We start from the raw sequence: 16,386 nt of genomic DNA on the forward strand, positions 1-16,386 counted from the left end.
AAGAAAAATTCATGGTCTAGTTGTTCTCCAGTGGCTTGGTTTGCTCAACCGTTATTATTTAGAAGATAGACAGGTTGGGTTCCAACACTAGCTAGCTATTAAAAATAAGTGTAGCTCAAATTGAACTCAAGAATTGGTTTGTTCAGGTGGATTACCAGCTAACCTTGAACTAATATTAAAGCCAAAGTGAGATGAAAGATGCCATAGCACGTAACAACAATCTCAATGGGTATTTTGCTGTCAAGGATGCCATTAAGATGCCTTCAGGGAATTTTTTTTCTTTTTTCTTCACAGTGGCATGTCCAGGAAACAATGCAAATACATCGCCATAAACCTGTAGCGCATGATCCACTTACACACACACACCCCAGAAAATTAATAACTCACAATTGTTCAATATCAAAAGCCATCTTACAATCCCATGCAAGCCAATATAAGCAGTCTCTTAATAATGCCATCCCTACATAAACTTTGATATATGCCAAAAGACACCTAGTCTGAATAAAATTCGGAATAAAAAATTCGTCAATAAATTACAGCTGAAGTTTTTGTTGACATTTTATTCTAAAAAATGTTGAATTTAGTCGAGAACCATGATACATCAACTGAAGGAAGCTTTCAAAAAAAACTTTAAGAGCACACCCATCAAATCTGATGGAACTCCATATCTATGCTACATGAAATAGACTCGGCTTCAATCCTTGAGTTCTAATATCAGAAGATCTTGATATACATGCCGGAATCCAAGTTGTCCCAACTTCAGATGCATCCTCTTCTCTTCCACAACTTATTTGCTCATAATGTTACCAGGGTCTTCATCGAAGACCCAGCCAATAAAGTGGAACAGCGTAAAAAGCCAAGGGTTCATCACTAGAGAAATTGTTGCACCCAGAAACAAGCATAAATTATTATCAGAAATCTATTTTTAAAGCCATGATTCCGATTGGTCTAGTAATGAACATAGACTATACTTGTACCAAAATAAATTTGTCAGAGCAATGGATGAGATGAGGGTTATGGTGTAGGCATTAATTTTGACAAATTTACAAGGAAGCAGCATTCTTGGCATCTGATCAAAATGGGAAAGTATTTCCACCATGACCAATTAAACCATTAAAAAAAAAAGAGAGAGACGAGTGGGAAGCATTTACAACATAATACGACAATGTCCTCGTAATGCACAACAGAAGAAAGAAATGGAACCACATTCTTCTTACCCAAAAAAAACTCACCCAATTAGCAACCCATCTTCTTCATCTTCTTCGACTCGGCCTCTATATTTCTCCTCGAACTCTCTTCCTTTCGATGAAAAATTAAAGAACCAATCAGTCAAACCACTGGTGGACGGCCACCCCTTCGTCCCGAAGCTTGCCATAGAGGGCGAGGCACTCCCAGTAGGCCCTCCGGCTTCTCGTCTCTTTGCTTCCCTTCTTCTTCTTCTTCTTCTTCTCCCACTGGTGGTCGCACTCGAGGAAGAGCTCGTCGACCAGCCCGATTGCCCGCCCATTCACCACCTCCTCCACCACCCCCGCCTCCGCCTTCATCACCACGTACTCCTCCTCGCGGACGTTCTTTTCCAGCCACTCCGCCATCCCGCCCTCGCCCCGCGCGGCCGCCGCCGCCTCCGCCTCGTCCCCCGCCACCACCACCCGGATGATCTCAAAGTCGCGGTCGCCCTTCGGGTAATGGCGCTTGAACCACGCCGCCGCGGTCCCCGCCTTCGCCCCCGCCGGCCCCACGTCCACGAACACCCGCCGTGGGTACCCCGCCAGCGAGTCCCCCGTTAGCTCCGGCAGGTACCGCGGCCGCAGTGGTGGCCGCCGCCTCGACGGACGCGGCGGCTCCAGCAGCACGCCCTCCAGCCCGTTCAGCGCCTCCTTCTTCGCCTCCGGCACCGCCAGCAGCCGCCGGCCCCTCCGTCGCCGCACCGCCGGTGCGGCGGAGGCGTCGGTCTCGGCCGCGGCCGCCGCGGATTTCTTCCTCATCGCCACCATTGTGGCGGCGCCGATCTGGCGGATGTAGGTCATCCGGTAGTTCTCCGGCAGGCGGAACGGCTCCAGTGGGTCGGAGCTGACGCGGACGACGGCGATGCCGTTTATCTTGAGGGCCCGGTCGATGAAATCGAAGCCGTCGCGACCGGCGGCGGCGAGCACCTCGTCGGCGGAGATGACGAAGTCGACAGATTCGTCGGGGACCGCCGGCATCCGGTCGTGGGAGATCGGCTCGACCCCCTTCTGTTTCAGGTACGAAAGCCGGACGCCGGGGTCGCCGAGGAACACGGCGCGGTGCTCGGGCCGGAGCAGCCCGCGGAGGCGCAGATCGCCGAGGAGCATCGGCAGCACGAACACCTCGTCGTCGATCGGCGGGACGGCGGCGAGAGGCGCGACGTTCTCCGCGGCGGAGGCGCGACGGAGGAGCGCGGCCTGGAGCCAGGGGAAGGACATGATCACGAGAGCGAGGAGCACCGACCGGGCGAGGAGGCGCAGGAACTGCGGGCCCGGGAGCCGGATCACGAGTCGGTCGCGGCCGACCTCGACGGCGCCGGCGGCGCCGACCCGTCTAACCGCCCTCGCCTTCTTCATCTCCTCACGGCTGGCTGACTTCCGGGAAAAAAAAAAAACGGTGGTTTTCCGGTCGTAAGTCTATTCACAGAGAGGAATTAGTTCGCGAAGAACGGAGAGCGGAGAGGAGAGCGAGAGAGAGAGAAGGGAGGGGGAAATGCGGGCGGTGAGACCAGCGAGTGCAGAAGGAGAGCGAGAGAGAGAGAGAAGGGAGGGGGAAATGCGGGCGGTGAGACTAGCGAGTGCAGAAGGAGAGCGAGAGAGAGAGAGAAGGGAGGGGGAAATGCGGGCGGTGAGACTAGCGAGTGCAGAAGGAGAGCGAGAGAGGGAGAGAAGGGAGGGGGAAATGCGGGCGGTGAGACTAGCGAGTGCAGAAGCGGGCAGCGGTGTGGTTACCACCCACGAGTGCAGCACGCGCGCTAGGGGTTCGAAGGGAGAGGAGCATCAATTGTTTGATGCGCCGGGCTTCCATGGCTTACGATGTACCCTCGGATTGACGGTGGAGATCGTTGGAATCAGATCATCTTGGTCTCCACCAGCCGGGGCTTTTGATGCACAGGTAATGGAAGCCCGGGGAGGCGAGAATTTTGTGGGGTTGAATTTATATGGAGGAAGGGAATCCAATTTGGATGGGGAGGAGGAAGGGGGAGTTAACGTGTTTGTGGCTCTTTCGTGGGGCTTATTCTTAGGGGCGGGGGGATTAATGGATCCACCGGGAAAGTAGAGTTACGGGTGGTGGGAGGCTGGCCAAATGCGTGTTGGCTTCGATGGTGCGGTTACAGGAGGATGAGCGTGCAGTCAAAAGGAGTTTCCTAATCTTATATATCTCCGACCTGATTAGCATCAAAATTTTATTTAAGATGAATTGATGTTGTCACATTACGGTGGCTCGACGGTTTTGAAGTCTAGGGTTGACGGGGAATCTGGAATTTTTAGAAGAATTATGGCTGTTATTAGTCATGATGACCTTTGTGTAATGTCAGGCTCGTGCTCGTTGAGACATCCATGCACGGCCATGCAATATTATAAAAACGTCATGGAAAGGAGAATTTATTAAATATTAGAGTAGATGACAATATTTTTAACAAATTGTATTTATTACATTTATGTCCAGTAAATTATAAAATCCATATTTTTATCTCTTAAATTAAGAATAGCAGTGAAATCGATTACCTTATGTAAAAAGTCAAAATTACTCTTCAATGGAGGGAATGATGCACATTCTTGGATAGTTGTTAAGTCTCTTTAAGATTACTTTGATCATTTTTTAAAATTTTTATGATGCATTATTTGGGTTCCATTCAAAATTAATAGATTTACTGACATTCTGTTAAGTTATGAATTAAAGTATTGAATAAAAATAAGTATAAATTTTTTAAATTATTAGGTGTAAGTATAATTTATTTCTAATCACAAAAAAATTTGTAACTTACTTTAACTTTAATTATAGTGTTATGATTAAATAGCTAACTCTTTTTTTTTCAGAGATAGTAATAGAGTGAGAAAGATGGAAATTGAGATAGGTTTTCTCGTCACAGTATTTAGAAATTCATTATCCAAGATTCGAAATGATAATCTCTGGTCGCTAAGGCTGGGGGTCATGATTACCATGGCAAGGCCCGGCTCCTCGTATTACTAAATAACTATTTGCAAATACATGCTGTCATTACATGTTTCTAGCAGCATAATGGGATTGCCTTGAAACTGGTTCAAAAGTCTTAAAAAACCCTGCACAGCTGCAGAACATATGAAACTTCACAAGAATCTATAAAATCTAATGGAAGAGGAACAGCACTAGACGAACGGGCCACTGGCTTGCGGAATGGTGCGTGATTTTTTTTTTTGTTAAATAAGTCAAATAATCTTGAATAAATCACAAATTCATGGATATCAATTACTTTCAAGATAATTAGCTTACAAATAAAACAGAAATCTAAAGTGATTGCCACCATATATCACTAATGAGGTTTTGTTTCTTTATTTTAAATATGCTATTTTAATCATAGATATCTTTCTAAATTTGCTCTCGGCAGTTTTCTTAAAATTTCTCTCTCAATAACCAAACAAATTGCTTGCTACACCCATTCTTTTTTAATCATAATGTTAGTGGTTAAGATTTGTTTAGCGAAACATAAAAAAGATTTAAATGGTTAATATCAGAAAATAAACCAATGCTAATTTATATTAGAAAATATAAGTTGTAGAAAAGAATACTAATATGCAACTCCTATTGTCACAGGCACACGAAAGGTTCTCGCTATCATGTGGCAGAAGGGGAATAATGCAATTTTGGAAATTGCTGTAATAAATCCAAGAATTCATTGTGTGCATGAAATGGCACTTCAACTCACTTTCCGGTAGAAAATTTTGATTGTTGGCTTCTCTTATAACAAGTTGACCTTCAATTAGGTATTGATACCTCATTTAGGATACTGAGGACACTCTTCTTGATGAATGTCAACAGGGCAATCATAAACAGGATTTTTAGATTAAATTGATTGTTAGAGAATCATTCAAGTAGTCATTCAAACACAAAGCCCAGGCTCATTTTCTCTTGAAATAATTCATCAAAGTCTCACTCCTTGACATTGTTTTCACATGCAGAAAAATTCTTTCGGGCATTTAAAATTAAAATGCTTTTCTAGAAAAATAAATGTTTGGTAACACTTTTCAAAAACATTTCTTCAATTAATCATGCAGCCATGCACCAAAAAAAAAAAAAAAAAAAAGGAGAATCCATATTCTTTTGTGCAATTTCAATTTCTATCCTCCCATTGTACACGACAAATCCACATAACATGAGAACATATTAAAATTAAATTGCTTTTTGAGTGCTAACTATAGTTTGACCGCATCCATATATGGTACCTTTTTTTCCATGAAACAAAAGATTAAATTTTAGACAATTGAGAAGGCCGCTCTAGTGTTCTCTCTTATAGAGGAGAAGAACAGATAAATAATATTCACTTGCACAAATAAACATATAAAATGGATAGTTATATAACGAAAATGTGAAATAAAAAGAAACGCTGCGAATTTAATGGTTTTTGAAGATTAAATGCACGAATAGAGGTTGTAGTTTTTTGCATTCACAAATCGTATAACGGCGCTGCTCCTCCATAAAAGACAGGCGTAAATAGGCATTTGCTCGGCTTTTTACAAGGGATGTGGCCAACTTTTTTTTAAGGCCCAAAAGTTCTACTCAGGCCTTTTTTCCTCCAGCACTTCAGATAGTTGGGCTGGCCTAGGAAGAGAGTATTCTTGGTCACATTGGACCCCCATAGCTTAAACAGTAAACAAGATAGGTCCTCGGATTGAATGTATGAATGAATGGATGGATGACTTTAAATACCTTGGAATGGATATGTCTCTTATGATCACAAAGCAAAGAAAATTACATCTAACCTCAAGTGAAAGGTCATTAGTGAGCCTGGCTTTCACCGGACGTAGGTGTACTAATGTACTACTGTTTTCGTAATTAGAAGGGGAAAAAACTCACATAAGCTGTTACATATTTGACTGTCATAAACTTCCTTAATAAACCTTTTGTCATTTTGAGGATTCGCAAAATGGCCATACTTAGGTCATGCTGATAGCACGAAAACCCTGCATGATGAAACTCTTATTTTCTGAAATTGTTTGCAAAATATTTAGAGCTTAAGAAACAAAGATTTGTTGCTTTCAAAAAATGAGAGAAAATAAAAGGCAAGGAACAGCCTAATTTTTTTGGAAGTACTGTCTTTAACGTCAATCTTTACGTGGAATTTCACTAATTCAGAGAAAAGCAAAAACACAAATCAATGGTGCTAAACAAGCCCTCGACAATCCAATCCAAGTTGCAATGGTTAACATGGAGAAGTACCAGTACTACAGCAGACAAACAATTTTGATTTGAAGGGACTGCTAGAAAGAAAATATGTTCACTTCATATAAAGCAGAAAAAAGCAGAAAGTGTATCAATTCATTTTGGCAGAATGAAAGCAGAAAGTTCCTCATGACAAAACCATCATCAAATTTGTAACACTAAACAACAAATGTCTCCATGTTGCTCAATGAAAGTTCTAGTCTCCTTGTTACTAAAGCATCAACAGTTTAGTATTAATTTCCTTCATATTTTGGGTCAGCCATGACGTAGTGATAAGCAATTACCAAAATAAATATAAATATGCCAAGGAAATTGGCAAAGAATCCCAAGTCTTGATCGTCAATCATCTACAAAATAGAACAAACAAAATAACAGCTAATCAGCAAAGATTGGGTGGAAGACATGCTATATACATAACATATGACTTGCAGGTTTTCTGAAGAGATGTGAAAAGTAACAACACATGCAAGTTAATTTTCGAAATACAGTGCAAATGGATGCAGCAATTCCAAACCAGTTCCAACTGGGTGAGTATAAATCAAATAATTGTTCGAAATTAGGTCTCCAAATCATGAGGTTTCCTGGACAAAACATTTTTTTCTTTGCTAGCTCATTTTAAATAAATGACTTTCAAAGTTCAGAATTCTTTATATTATCTGAGATTAGAAACACATACATCCTTGACAAAAAAAAAAAGAATGCAGCATCTTGCTTTTTTTTCCTTTTTTTTTGTGTAATTCAGATCAGGGTCTGCATTTCTCATGTGAAACGTGGCAGCATGTGAAAGTTAGCAATTAGTTATATATAATAATCAACAAATGCCAAAGAAGAACAACAATCAGCACTCGTCAACTATTCCCATGACTTTCAGCAACTCAACAAGACTCCATACCACTGATCAGAGCATATGAGGAAAAGTATGAAAACAAAGAAAATCTGGGTCCCACCATCCAGAAATGTACTGCCACTTTTGGAGCTCAACTCCTCTGTCCATATGCTTCATCAGCTTATCTCCACCATGGATATCTCATTCTCACTATAATATAAATCTCATTATTCAAGGAGGTGAATGGGTGCAATTTGCTCTCTATGCAGATACATGATTGATTGTAGAGCCTTCTTCTCTTTGAGCAATGGTGGATACAAAAGCCTTAAGACTATACAACCAATCTTTGAACCTCCTGAATTAACAAATATGCAGATTAGAAAGAAGAAAAGAACCATTCTCAAACCAGAGTCCTCCATAGAATGGAAGGCTCCCTTTCAAAGCCCGATCAGCCAATTGATTTCCTTTCTTGAAATTGCAGTAGTCATGACATATTCAAATACACTTGCGGCACTCTAGAGCATCACCTGGGATGGCACCGTGCCACCAAATGCAGGTCCCTTATCAGCCAGCCCACTACTCCTCCAAATAACTTGAATCCATATTTTTGTTGGGGAAAGAGAATGACAGCACCCCTTATCCCAGAGAATTTGATTCAGAGTTCGGCCTGTCGCCTAATGGTTCCCCTTTAGTTACAAACTATGGAAAACCACTCCAACTTTGCCTATCTTGATATTGAAGCAAATTTAGTTACAGGGCAAGTAAATCCACTCTAGGTCCAAAGAAACTTTTACATAATTTCCCGAACTTCTTCGCCTGATAACTTCTATTCATGCATTTTATGCTACGGTGTTTGAAGGACCTCCGCAAAGTCGAATGCAGAATGTCACGAAACATAATTATCATTTACCTCAGACACAAACTTGTAAGGGTACAAGATTCTCCAAGAAATCAAGCAATTAACACCAAAGGACCCAAATGAATACGTAGACTTACACACCATCTCCCTGTGGCAACAAGAACCATCAATTATAAAAACTCTAACCTAAATTGTTGCACACCAAAATTCTTTCCCTGATCAACAACCACAAAAGGATTGATTTTTCTAGATCAAAACCTATTGCAAGGTCATCAAGCCAACTTTACCATCCTCAAGTGCTCTTTACATTCGTATCAGAATAGATTCTATTTCCGGTCCACTTCGATCAGATATCCTCATAGTAATGAGAGATTAACCTTCAAAAGAATTAACTGAAGTTTCCACAATATCCATTCATTTCTACTATCTCAGAACATCTTGACACCTCATCCTTTCTAAGCATGTAAAAATTCCAACTATGATAGGCAGTTTTGAAAACCTCAGAGAATGCATCTCTTGATTCGCTTCACACCACAGATTGCATCAAAACTTCCAGAGATAGATGCAAGTGGATGTTCAACCTTCATGACACCATTAAGGGTCCTCCAGCAAGATGACGACTTGGTCAATCCTGCCTCTGCAATATCTCACTAAAGAAGATGAGTTAAAGCTCCTAATTTATTTTGAATCTGCTTAAGCAATATCAAAAAGAACACATTACTCATATCCATCAATTCTACAATCTCCTCTTCAATTTCTAGGCCCTGCACCAACTCACTGAATGGTTCTTCTCACATTCAATACCTTCCTTCCGAAGGAATAGCCATTGATACTACCAACATTTCATAGAAATACCAACACATTGCTTGTTTTTAAATGTGTACTTCATAATAACTTAATGATGCATATATGTGGTTAGAGTAGCCATAACTTCTAGCAATATCTTCATTTACATTTGTAAGCTTCTAATAAACTAAATACACATTCACAACCATGAAGTTGTATTTACAAGTCAATTTATAGGTTGCAACATCATATACAAGTTTAGCCAATCACTAGGAAATATCACAACCATCCTGGATAATGACAACACTTTATGAGTTTCTAACATCCGTTAGTACTCTCACTCTGAAGAAAGGCATTTAGCCGGACACATCAGGTCCTTCTTTTACTCAAGAATTCCATAGGCTTGTTTATTGTAATATTTCATATCTACCACCAAAGAGCTAGTAGGATCAAGCAAATCCCAGGTGATACCTTAATAGCTTATTTTACATCTTGAAGTCATTCTGGAAGACTCTAGCAAAATCTAGAGGCATCTCAACTCTTAACAGATTATAGTACATACATCAAGGAATTCAAGTGAATTCACTTTAGATGGATATGGAAAAGGAAGGCATCTAGAATCAAAATTAGATCATTTCCAAAATCCTTTCATTAATTGCAAACCACATAAAGGTCTGGAGAACCTAGAAGCTCCTCTTTCCAAACATGTAATGCCAAATAACCTTTCAACCAACATTCTAGATAGCTAATTACCAACCCTACATTGACAGAGCAATTACTCCACCCATTCAAAACTCAAAAGGTAAGATAAGGTTGCTTCATGCATTTTTGCTCTCATAAAACTAGCAAGGAGAATGTACCTGGGTGCCTCAAACTAAATGAGTAAATAATCAATTTGCCACCCCCAGAGTCACTTGCATGAATCAAAATCATTGAGAAAGATCTTCATAATAATATAATTGTGTACCGTGTGTCAGTAAAAAGGCATATATCACACTGTATCGGGAAGATAATGGCTCAGGGCCTAGTACCGAGACATAAATCATTGATAGTAAGTACAACATGTTAACACTAATTCTTTTTTTAAAAAAAAATGATGATATCCCCCTAGATGCTGCACATATCACCTCAATGCAGCGTAGTCGCTAGTAGCATGGGCGAACCGTAACCCCAAAAAAATCTCACAGTACATGCTTTTATGGAAAACAAAGACTCCAATAATATTGGATTGTGTCAAGTATGCTGAAATCCTTATGGACTTATAAGAAAGATTTCATCATGGGTCAAGACAATGTGAAAATCTCAAGCTTTGTCTAAACAGTAGATAATGAACTTTCTAGAAGATGTAGGAACAATTATAACCTCAAGAAAATATTGGGAAGAGATAGTTTAACTTCACTGAGGACATGCCTAAGAACATTATGTATTTTAGGGAGACATGTCATGATAACTGTTCACGAATTTCAACCAAGAGAACAGAACCTTTTGGAGATGAAGATGCATGACCAAAAGGTGGAAAATGGCTCTCCACGAATGCAGATACTCACTCTATCTTTCCTATCACCATATATCCATTGGAGTGCAGAAACTCCTCATGCACTATTAACTGATTAAAAGCTTTGTTAGGATGCTTTAAAGCTTATGCCCTAATGTATGCTGCGGTGATATCCCCTACTAATAGACACCCACCAAACAGTTGTTTACCATTAGAATGAGATTATCGGACATTATTTTTCCAATCATTGAATAGATTTTTCTAGAAATAAATCAATGGCTATTGTAAGAGTCATTAGTAGCCACAAACTTATAACAGGAGATAACAGATAATAACTGAAAAATAATAGTTTTATTTGCTCAAGACTCGACTCACTGTAACCATTATTTATTTAGAGCATTTCTATAACAATAGTGATTCCATTAAACAAGACATGCTCCACTTGCCTTAACTCTATTCTTCCTATGAAGAATCCTTATGCTACATGGCGTCCTGTTCATTATAGCTTTCGCCAGAAACCAATAAGAGTCAACTATGTAATGGCTCAGACAACAATACAGGGGGTAATGTAAATGCTCATCTGGAAGATTACAATATCACGTCCATAGATGGGAATTGACATTCTCATTCCATATAAATGACAAAAACGACACAACCATCGAACTGCTATGCCATGTAAAATTAAATACTCTGAAATTCTCTGTAATGCTTTCCTCCAACTTCACAATCCACATTTCATATGCTAACTCAAAATTCAGTTTCTTCATATATCTCGTACAAAAAGAAATGCTTATGGAGTTCAAGCCAGATCAATAAAAAACATGAAAATATTCCTCGTTATATTAATACATGAAATAAAACAAAGAAACAAAATACGGGCAAGATGTTTTTGTTCCTTTTTGGTATTTTGGACATGGATCGATGCTAGTCAGGCTATAGATGTTAGATTTTCGGGAGAGGGCTTCGGATCTAACACAGAGTGCCTCCAGAACAGCGATAAATATAAAAACATTTAAAAAAAGCCTAAAAAAAGGGGCAAATATCTAAGAGATCGAATAACTAAGCATAAACGAGATCAAAAAGCCCCAAATTTTCTCAAAAAAAAAAAACGAAAAATCAAACAGCCACGGAAGTTAACGATCAAGTCGAGAACCCTAAGTGATCAGACGAAGAAACGCAGAGAGACCCTGGTTGCTCACCTTTGCCTCGCCTCGATCGGAACCTCCCAGAAAACTCGTCTACGCCTCTCGCCTTGTCTCGCCTTGCCTCGTTCCGCAGCAGAGGGGGCATGACCTAAAGAATGTACTCAGTACTGGCGCACGTGCACCATCACGTGAAATAGACACATCGGATGGGTGTGAAATTAGGGATGTAATTTAACCGAGTCTGTCGAGCTTGGGTCCGACCAAGCTTAATTTGAAACAAATCTATAGCTTGAACCATGGATCAAGCTTGGTTTTTTTATGATTACATCGAGCTCAATTTAAATTTAATTTTAAATCCAGTCGAAAACAAGTCTAATGATTAGTTTAATAATTCTACATTTTGAATCAAGCGCAATTCAAATTTGAATCGAACTTGCTCGAATAGCTCGAGCCCAAACTAGTATTTAATTAATGTAAAAAGAAAAAATGATTTAAGCCTTAATTTAATAATACATTATTTGTGCAAAGTGCAACATAATATAAATATATTTAACTTTTTTTCGAGCTAGGCCTGATCAAATGAATTTGGAGCTTGTTTCGGCGATTCAAACTTGATTTATTAAACTTTCGAGCTTGATTTGAGCTTTTGCAAGCTGTTCGTTCATTTGCTCTAATCCTCTGGAAGCTTTTCTAGATTGTATTACTATTATGAAGTTGTTAGGAGAGCTTCCAAGCAGCCAAAGATCATTTATTTCTATTATTGTTATTTATCTAGTTGATATGTTAGCATGTTTTTTAATTTTAGGAAACTTGATGTGGCCCACTTGATCAAGTTTACCCATATCAGGATAAACACGACCTCGTTTAAATGGTGACTTAATCTAATTTGATTAGAGGTTTATTCAGAGTTTATCTTATCAGGTAGTTTCTATAATGGATGGAAACTAATTAGAGATAAACCTTAAAGATAAAGATCCGGATCTCTAACCTAGTATGGATCCATCATCTAAGGCACTCAAGTCATGTCTCCCCTCCTCTCTCTCTCTCCCGCAGGTCTCTTCCTCCTCGGTGCTTAATCTTTCTCAAGCGGAGGTGTTGCAGGTGCTTAATCAATGAGGGCCAGAGGTTAGTAAAAATATTTATGCTTCTTTAATATTCCGCTAAGCATAAATCTCCCACATGATAAACATGCCCTCTTCTTTTTTAGAGCTGCCAACGACCGGATCAGCTTGCTACCAGGCCCGTTAAAGCCAATTCCAAGGTAGAACAGAATAGATCTAAAATTCAGAGCTAATCCTGAATATTAGAAATTAAAAAAATAGTAAATGGGAATTTTTACCCGGCTCGATAAAAAACTCAGCTTAGATCTTGTACAAGATCTGGAAGCGGAGTCGTCTAATGTTTGGACCCTTTGGGTTCAATACTGCTACTGATACAAAACAATAACTAGAAGGCTACTTACAGAGCCCTCACTCAAGGAGGATTAGCCATGTTAGTATTTTTTCACTAGTTGGTCGTGCGGATCTAGCATTCTAGCTTGTTGATGAATTTATGACTCTTTACGCGTACCAATGGAGCTGCGTATGATCCTTCAGTTAAATTGGCAGTCAAGCCACAAGCCAAATGATCCATAATTGTAATAGCTATCCATCCACAGCGGTCAACGATGCCATTAGAAGTGAAAAAAAAAGCTTTATTTTTGGATTATCTCGACTCGTGGAAGTATTGCAGCACTATAAAATCATGGAGGCTTGTTACAAAGAGATACAGACATTTATATTTTATTGCAATCCTTATACGATGGATAACATTGCCCCCTGTAATCACTGAATATATCACCACCAAATATTGAACTTAAACTTCCTCGTATTTCGATGTTTAACATACCAGCCTTTCCCCACTTCTTTTTCCATAGCTGTTTACATCCTCTTGATAAGAAGGAAGAAAAGGAGGCGGAAAAAGGGCCCGAATTGGTTACTATTTTTCAGTCTTTTCTTGTTAACGTTGTCCCTTTTTCTATATTACTATGCTTTAAAAGGGAGAACTATTAGAACTCGAGAACTTCATTAGGGCTTTGTTTTTTTCCTCCAATCTTGTTTCGAGTGATCCAACACAAAAATTTATAACAGTTGGAATAAAATATAGTAGCACAAATAACCCTTGTTTTATGACTTTTTTTTAATTTTATCTTTTTTTTTTTCCGGAAAATTGTTATCGCCAAAAGATGCATATTATGACAAATAAACCCCTTGCTTAAGCACTTCGAAATTTGTTGATTTTTAGAGTTATCTTGATGTATTCGGCTCGAAGTATATAATGCTTCGTCATCAATGATATCCTTGCAGTAACTTGTGCACGGTACACTGAATCCATAACGTGATTGAAGTGGGTGATAAGGACATGGACAGATCCAACTGTTCCCATAAATGTAGGTGTACCAAATTAGATCTTGCGAAATTTTCGCATGCTTTAGCCTATGTAGACCCAACACGGCAGAATTAATTACTAGAATGGCTGAGGCGACAGAATGATCATTTGCATGATGCTTGTAGACCGAGTCTAGATAATAATTTCTCCAACCACAAGCTCATGTATCAGAAAATACCACCATTGACCAGACTCAAGGGGTACCACAGGCCACATTTCAAACTAAGCTCTCGGAAATCCTATCGTCTGAACTTTAGATGAAGGCCAGAAAGACAGGATGAGGTTGGAAGAAGTTGGTGGGGCTTTATAAATCCACTTGTCAACTTGATATGTGCCTCTTTTGGAAAGGGTTCACAAGAACAAACACGAAGTATTGAAATAGTCAAAGTCTGATCATATCTTCCACTAAATCCGCATGCGTTCGCATGATCTTTAGCCGCCTGCATCAATGTTTGATCAAGAAAAATGCTCTCTAGTGCAGATGAAAAATTTCGTGGGCCCACGCGATACTGAGTTGGCAACTGGGCCTTTAACTGGGCAGGGATTGTATCTTTTATGCCAAAGAATTTATCTTTCTTCACACGCTCAGATCCATCGTCGCAATGCTTGCTCAGAGATCTATGCAGGTAGATATTCACAAAAAAAAAAAAAATTGAAGTACTTTTAGATCTATGCAAAATTCCATCAAATGGTCGATATTGTGAGAGAAGACAACCATTCTTTCACACAAAAGCATTAATTACTCACTTAGTCAGATGAGTTTTAAAAGGACACATTCCAGCAAGATTACTTTCAAAGATTGATATGTGAAGGCAATATGATTTGGAGTAATTAGTGCAGCATGATAAGAAGTCAGTAGGTACACACTGATGGAGGTTGAGTTAGTCCATGGTGGCCGGAGTTAAAATTAATTAATTTGCCTAGATTTTACAATGAATGGCTTACATTTCCAATCTGGAGTAAAAACTGACCGGGTATGAATATGAATACTTCATAACCCTAGTTGTTGCCAATTAATTCATGCAGTTTCCGCTGTTGATGAGAGTTCAGTTAATTGGTTCTTTCTTTTGGACTCTTTGGAACACTGATTGTATACGTGAATTTGCTAAATTTTAAATGATACTAGATAGAATTCACAGGGATTTTGATGTTAAGAACAAAATGCTTGGTGCTCAAAAATATCACTCAACTAGTTAGTCAGCTGGTGTTGTGTATTCTTGCTGCTTCCTTTGGGTTGATATCATGAATTGTGATGTTTAATGAGCAAAGTGATTGATACAGATGCCTAAGTAACTTTGCTGAGTTATTTTTTTTAGGTTATTACAGCATTGCTCTATCAAGAAAGATGTTACATTAACTTTTTGCTATCATCTAAAAGGTATTCTCTCTTTGACGTCCCAGGCTCTAGTTCTCACAGCTTTGCTGCTCTCCGTTTCTTCTATCTCAAGTCCTCCCCAATGTGGCCTTTATGACAAAAAAAAAAGAAAAAAGCTTAAAGCTTATCCATAAGACCATAACTAGATAAGATGCAGACGTACGAACCAAGTGAGGCCATCCGTTTGATACAAGTGAAAGGGTTTTGAGACTCGTCCGAGAAAATATCACAAGTAGCTAATGTTTGGCTGAGGCTTACATTTCTAAAAATATATAAAATATCTATTATATTTTTAATAAAGAAAAAATTTTATTCCGCTGAAGATAAATTTTTTTAAAAAAATACCATATTTTCTAGCCATAGAAATTAGACTCTTTATATTTATATAATTTTATCTTTATATAAATATAAAATTTTATGTTTGACTGAGACTTTATCTTTCTAAAAAAATATATAAAATATCTGTTATGTTTTTAATAAAAAAATATCCTGCTCTATCTAAAATATTTTTTTAAAAAATACATATTTAGCGTAGAATTAGACTTTTTTAATATTTTATAAATTTTATCTTTTATATAAATATAGAAATTATTTTATAAAACATATTTTTTTTTATTTTCCAACCAACGAGCCCAGGAAAGCAAAGGATGACACTAGAACCAGTAACAGCATGTTGACAACATGTATTGGTATCGGAGGCCAAGCCAGCTAGCTACTCTCGCGTAAGAAAGAAAACATAAATGTGTGGAGAAAACAGGTGGAGACAAGGGGGTGGCGGCGGAGGGCCAAGACAAAATATATAAAAAAAACCTCAAGCTTCTCAAATATATAAAGTGAATGTGAACCAAAAGACAACTCGACCTTCCATCATAAACGTAGTCCATGTATCATCACTCCAGCCATATCTCCAACTCCTACACTCGGCCCATTCATCCTTTCAATCTCCGGCCATTATTCTTTCAATCCTTTCTCTACTTCTTCCAAAGTTAGGGGCGGCGACAGAGGGTGAAAGACCAACAAAAAAAAACTCTGAAGCTCCTCAAATAT

The 16,386-nt window shown here is 39.1% G+C and overlaps 2 protein-coding genes across 2 annotated transcripts; both read right to left on the reverse strand.

Annotated features, from left to right (window-relative positions):
• Positions 1-986: 986 nt before the first annotated feature.
• LOC103701797 lies at positions 987-3,832 on the reverse strand. Its single transcript, XM_039122771.1, has 2 exons — positions 2,890-3,832; positions 987-2,704 (listed from the first exon to the last, which is right to left on the reverse strand). The coding sequence occupies exon 2, from the start codon at positions 2,580-2,582 to the stop codon at positions 1,326-1,328; it is 1,257 nt and encodes a 418-aa protein (XP_038978699.1). The 5' UTR covers positions 2,583-2,704; positions 2,890-3,832; the 3' UTR covers positions 987-1,325.
• Positions 3,833-6,462: 2,630 nt separating this feature from the next.
• On the reverse strand, positions 6,463-6,773 carry LOC103701798 (dolichyl-diphosphooligosaccharide--protein glycosyltransferase subunit 4A). Its single transcript, XM_008783971.4, has one exon. The coding sequence runs from the start codon at positions 6,771-6,773 to the stop codon at positions 6,660-6,662; it is 114 nt and encodes a 37-aa protein (XP_008782193.1). The 3' UTR covers positions 6,463-6,659.
• Between the last annotated feature and the right edge of the window lie 9,613 nt (positions 6,774-16,386).

Source organism: Phoenix dactylifera, unplaced genomic scaffold (assembly GCF_009389715.1).
Source record: "Phoenix dactylifera cultivar Barhee BC4 unplaced genomic scaffold, palm_55x_up_171113_PBpolish2nd_filt_p 001748F, whole genome shotgun sequence".
NCBI classification, from domain to species: domain Eukaryota; kingdom Viridiplantae; phylum Streptophyta; class Magnoliopsida; order Arecales; family Arecaceae; genus Phoenix; species Phoenix dactylifera.

Coding starts and splice junctions, on each gene's coding strand:
- LOC103701797 (XM_039122771.1), bottom strand. CDS start 2,582: ATGAAGAAGGCGAGGGCGGTTAGACGGGTCGGCGCCGCCGGCGCCGTC.
- LOC103701798 (XM_008783971.4), bottom strand. CDS start 6,773: ATGATTGACGATCAAGACTTGGGATTCTTTGCCAATTTCCTTGGCATA.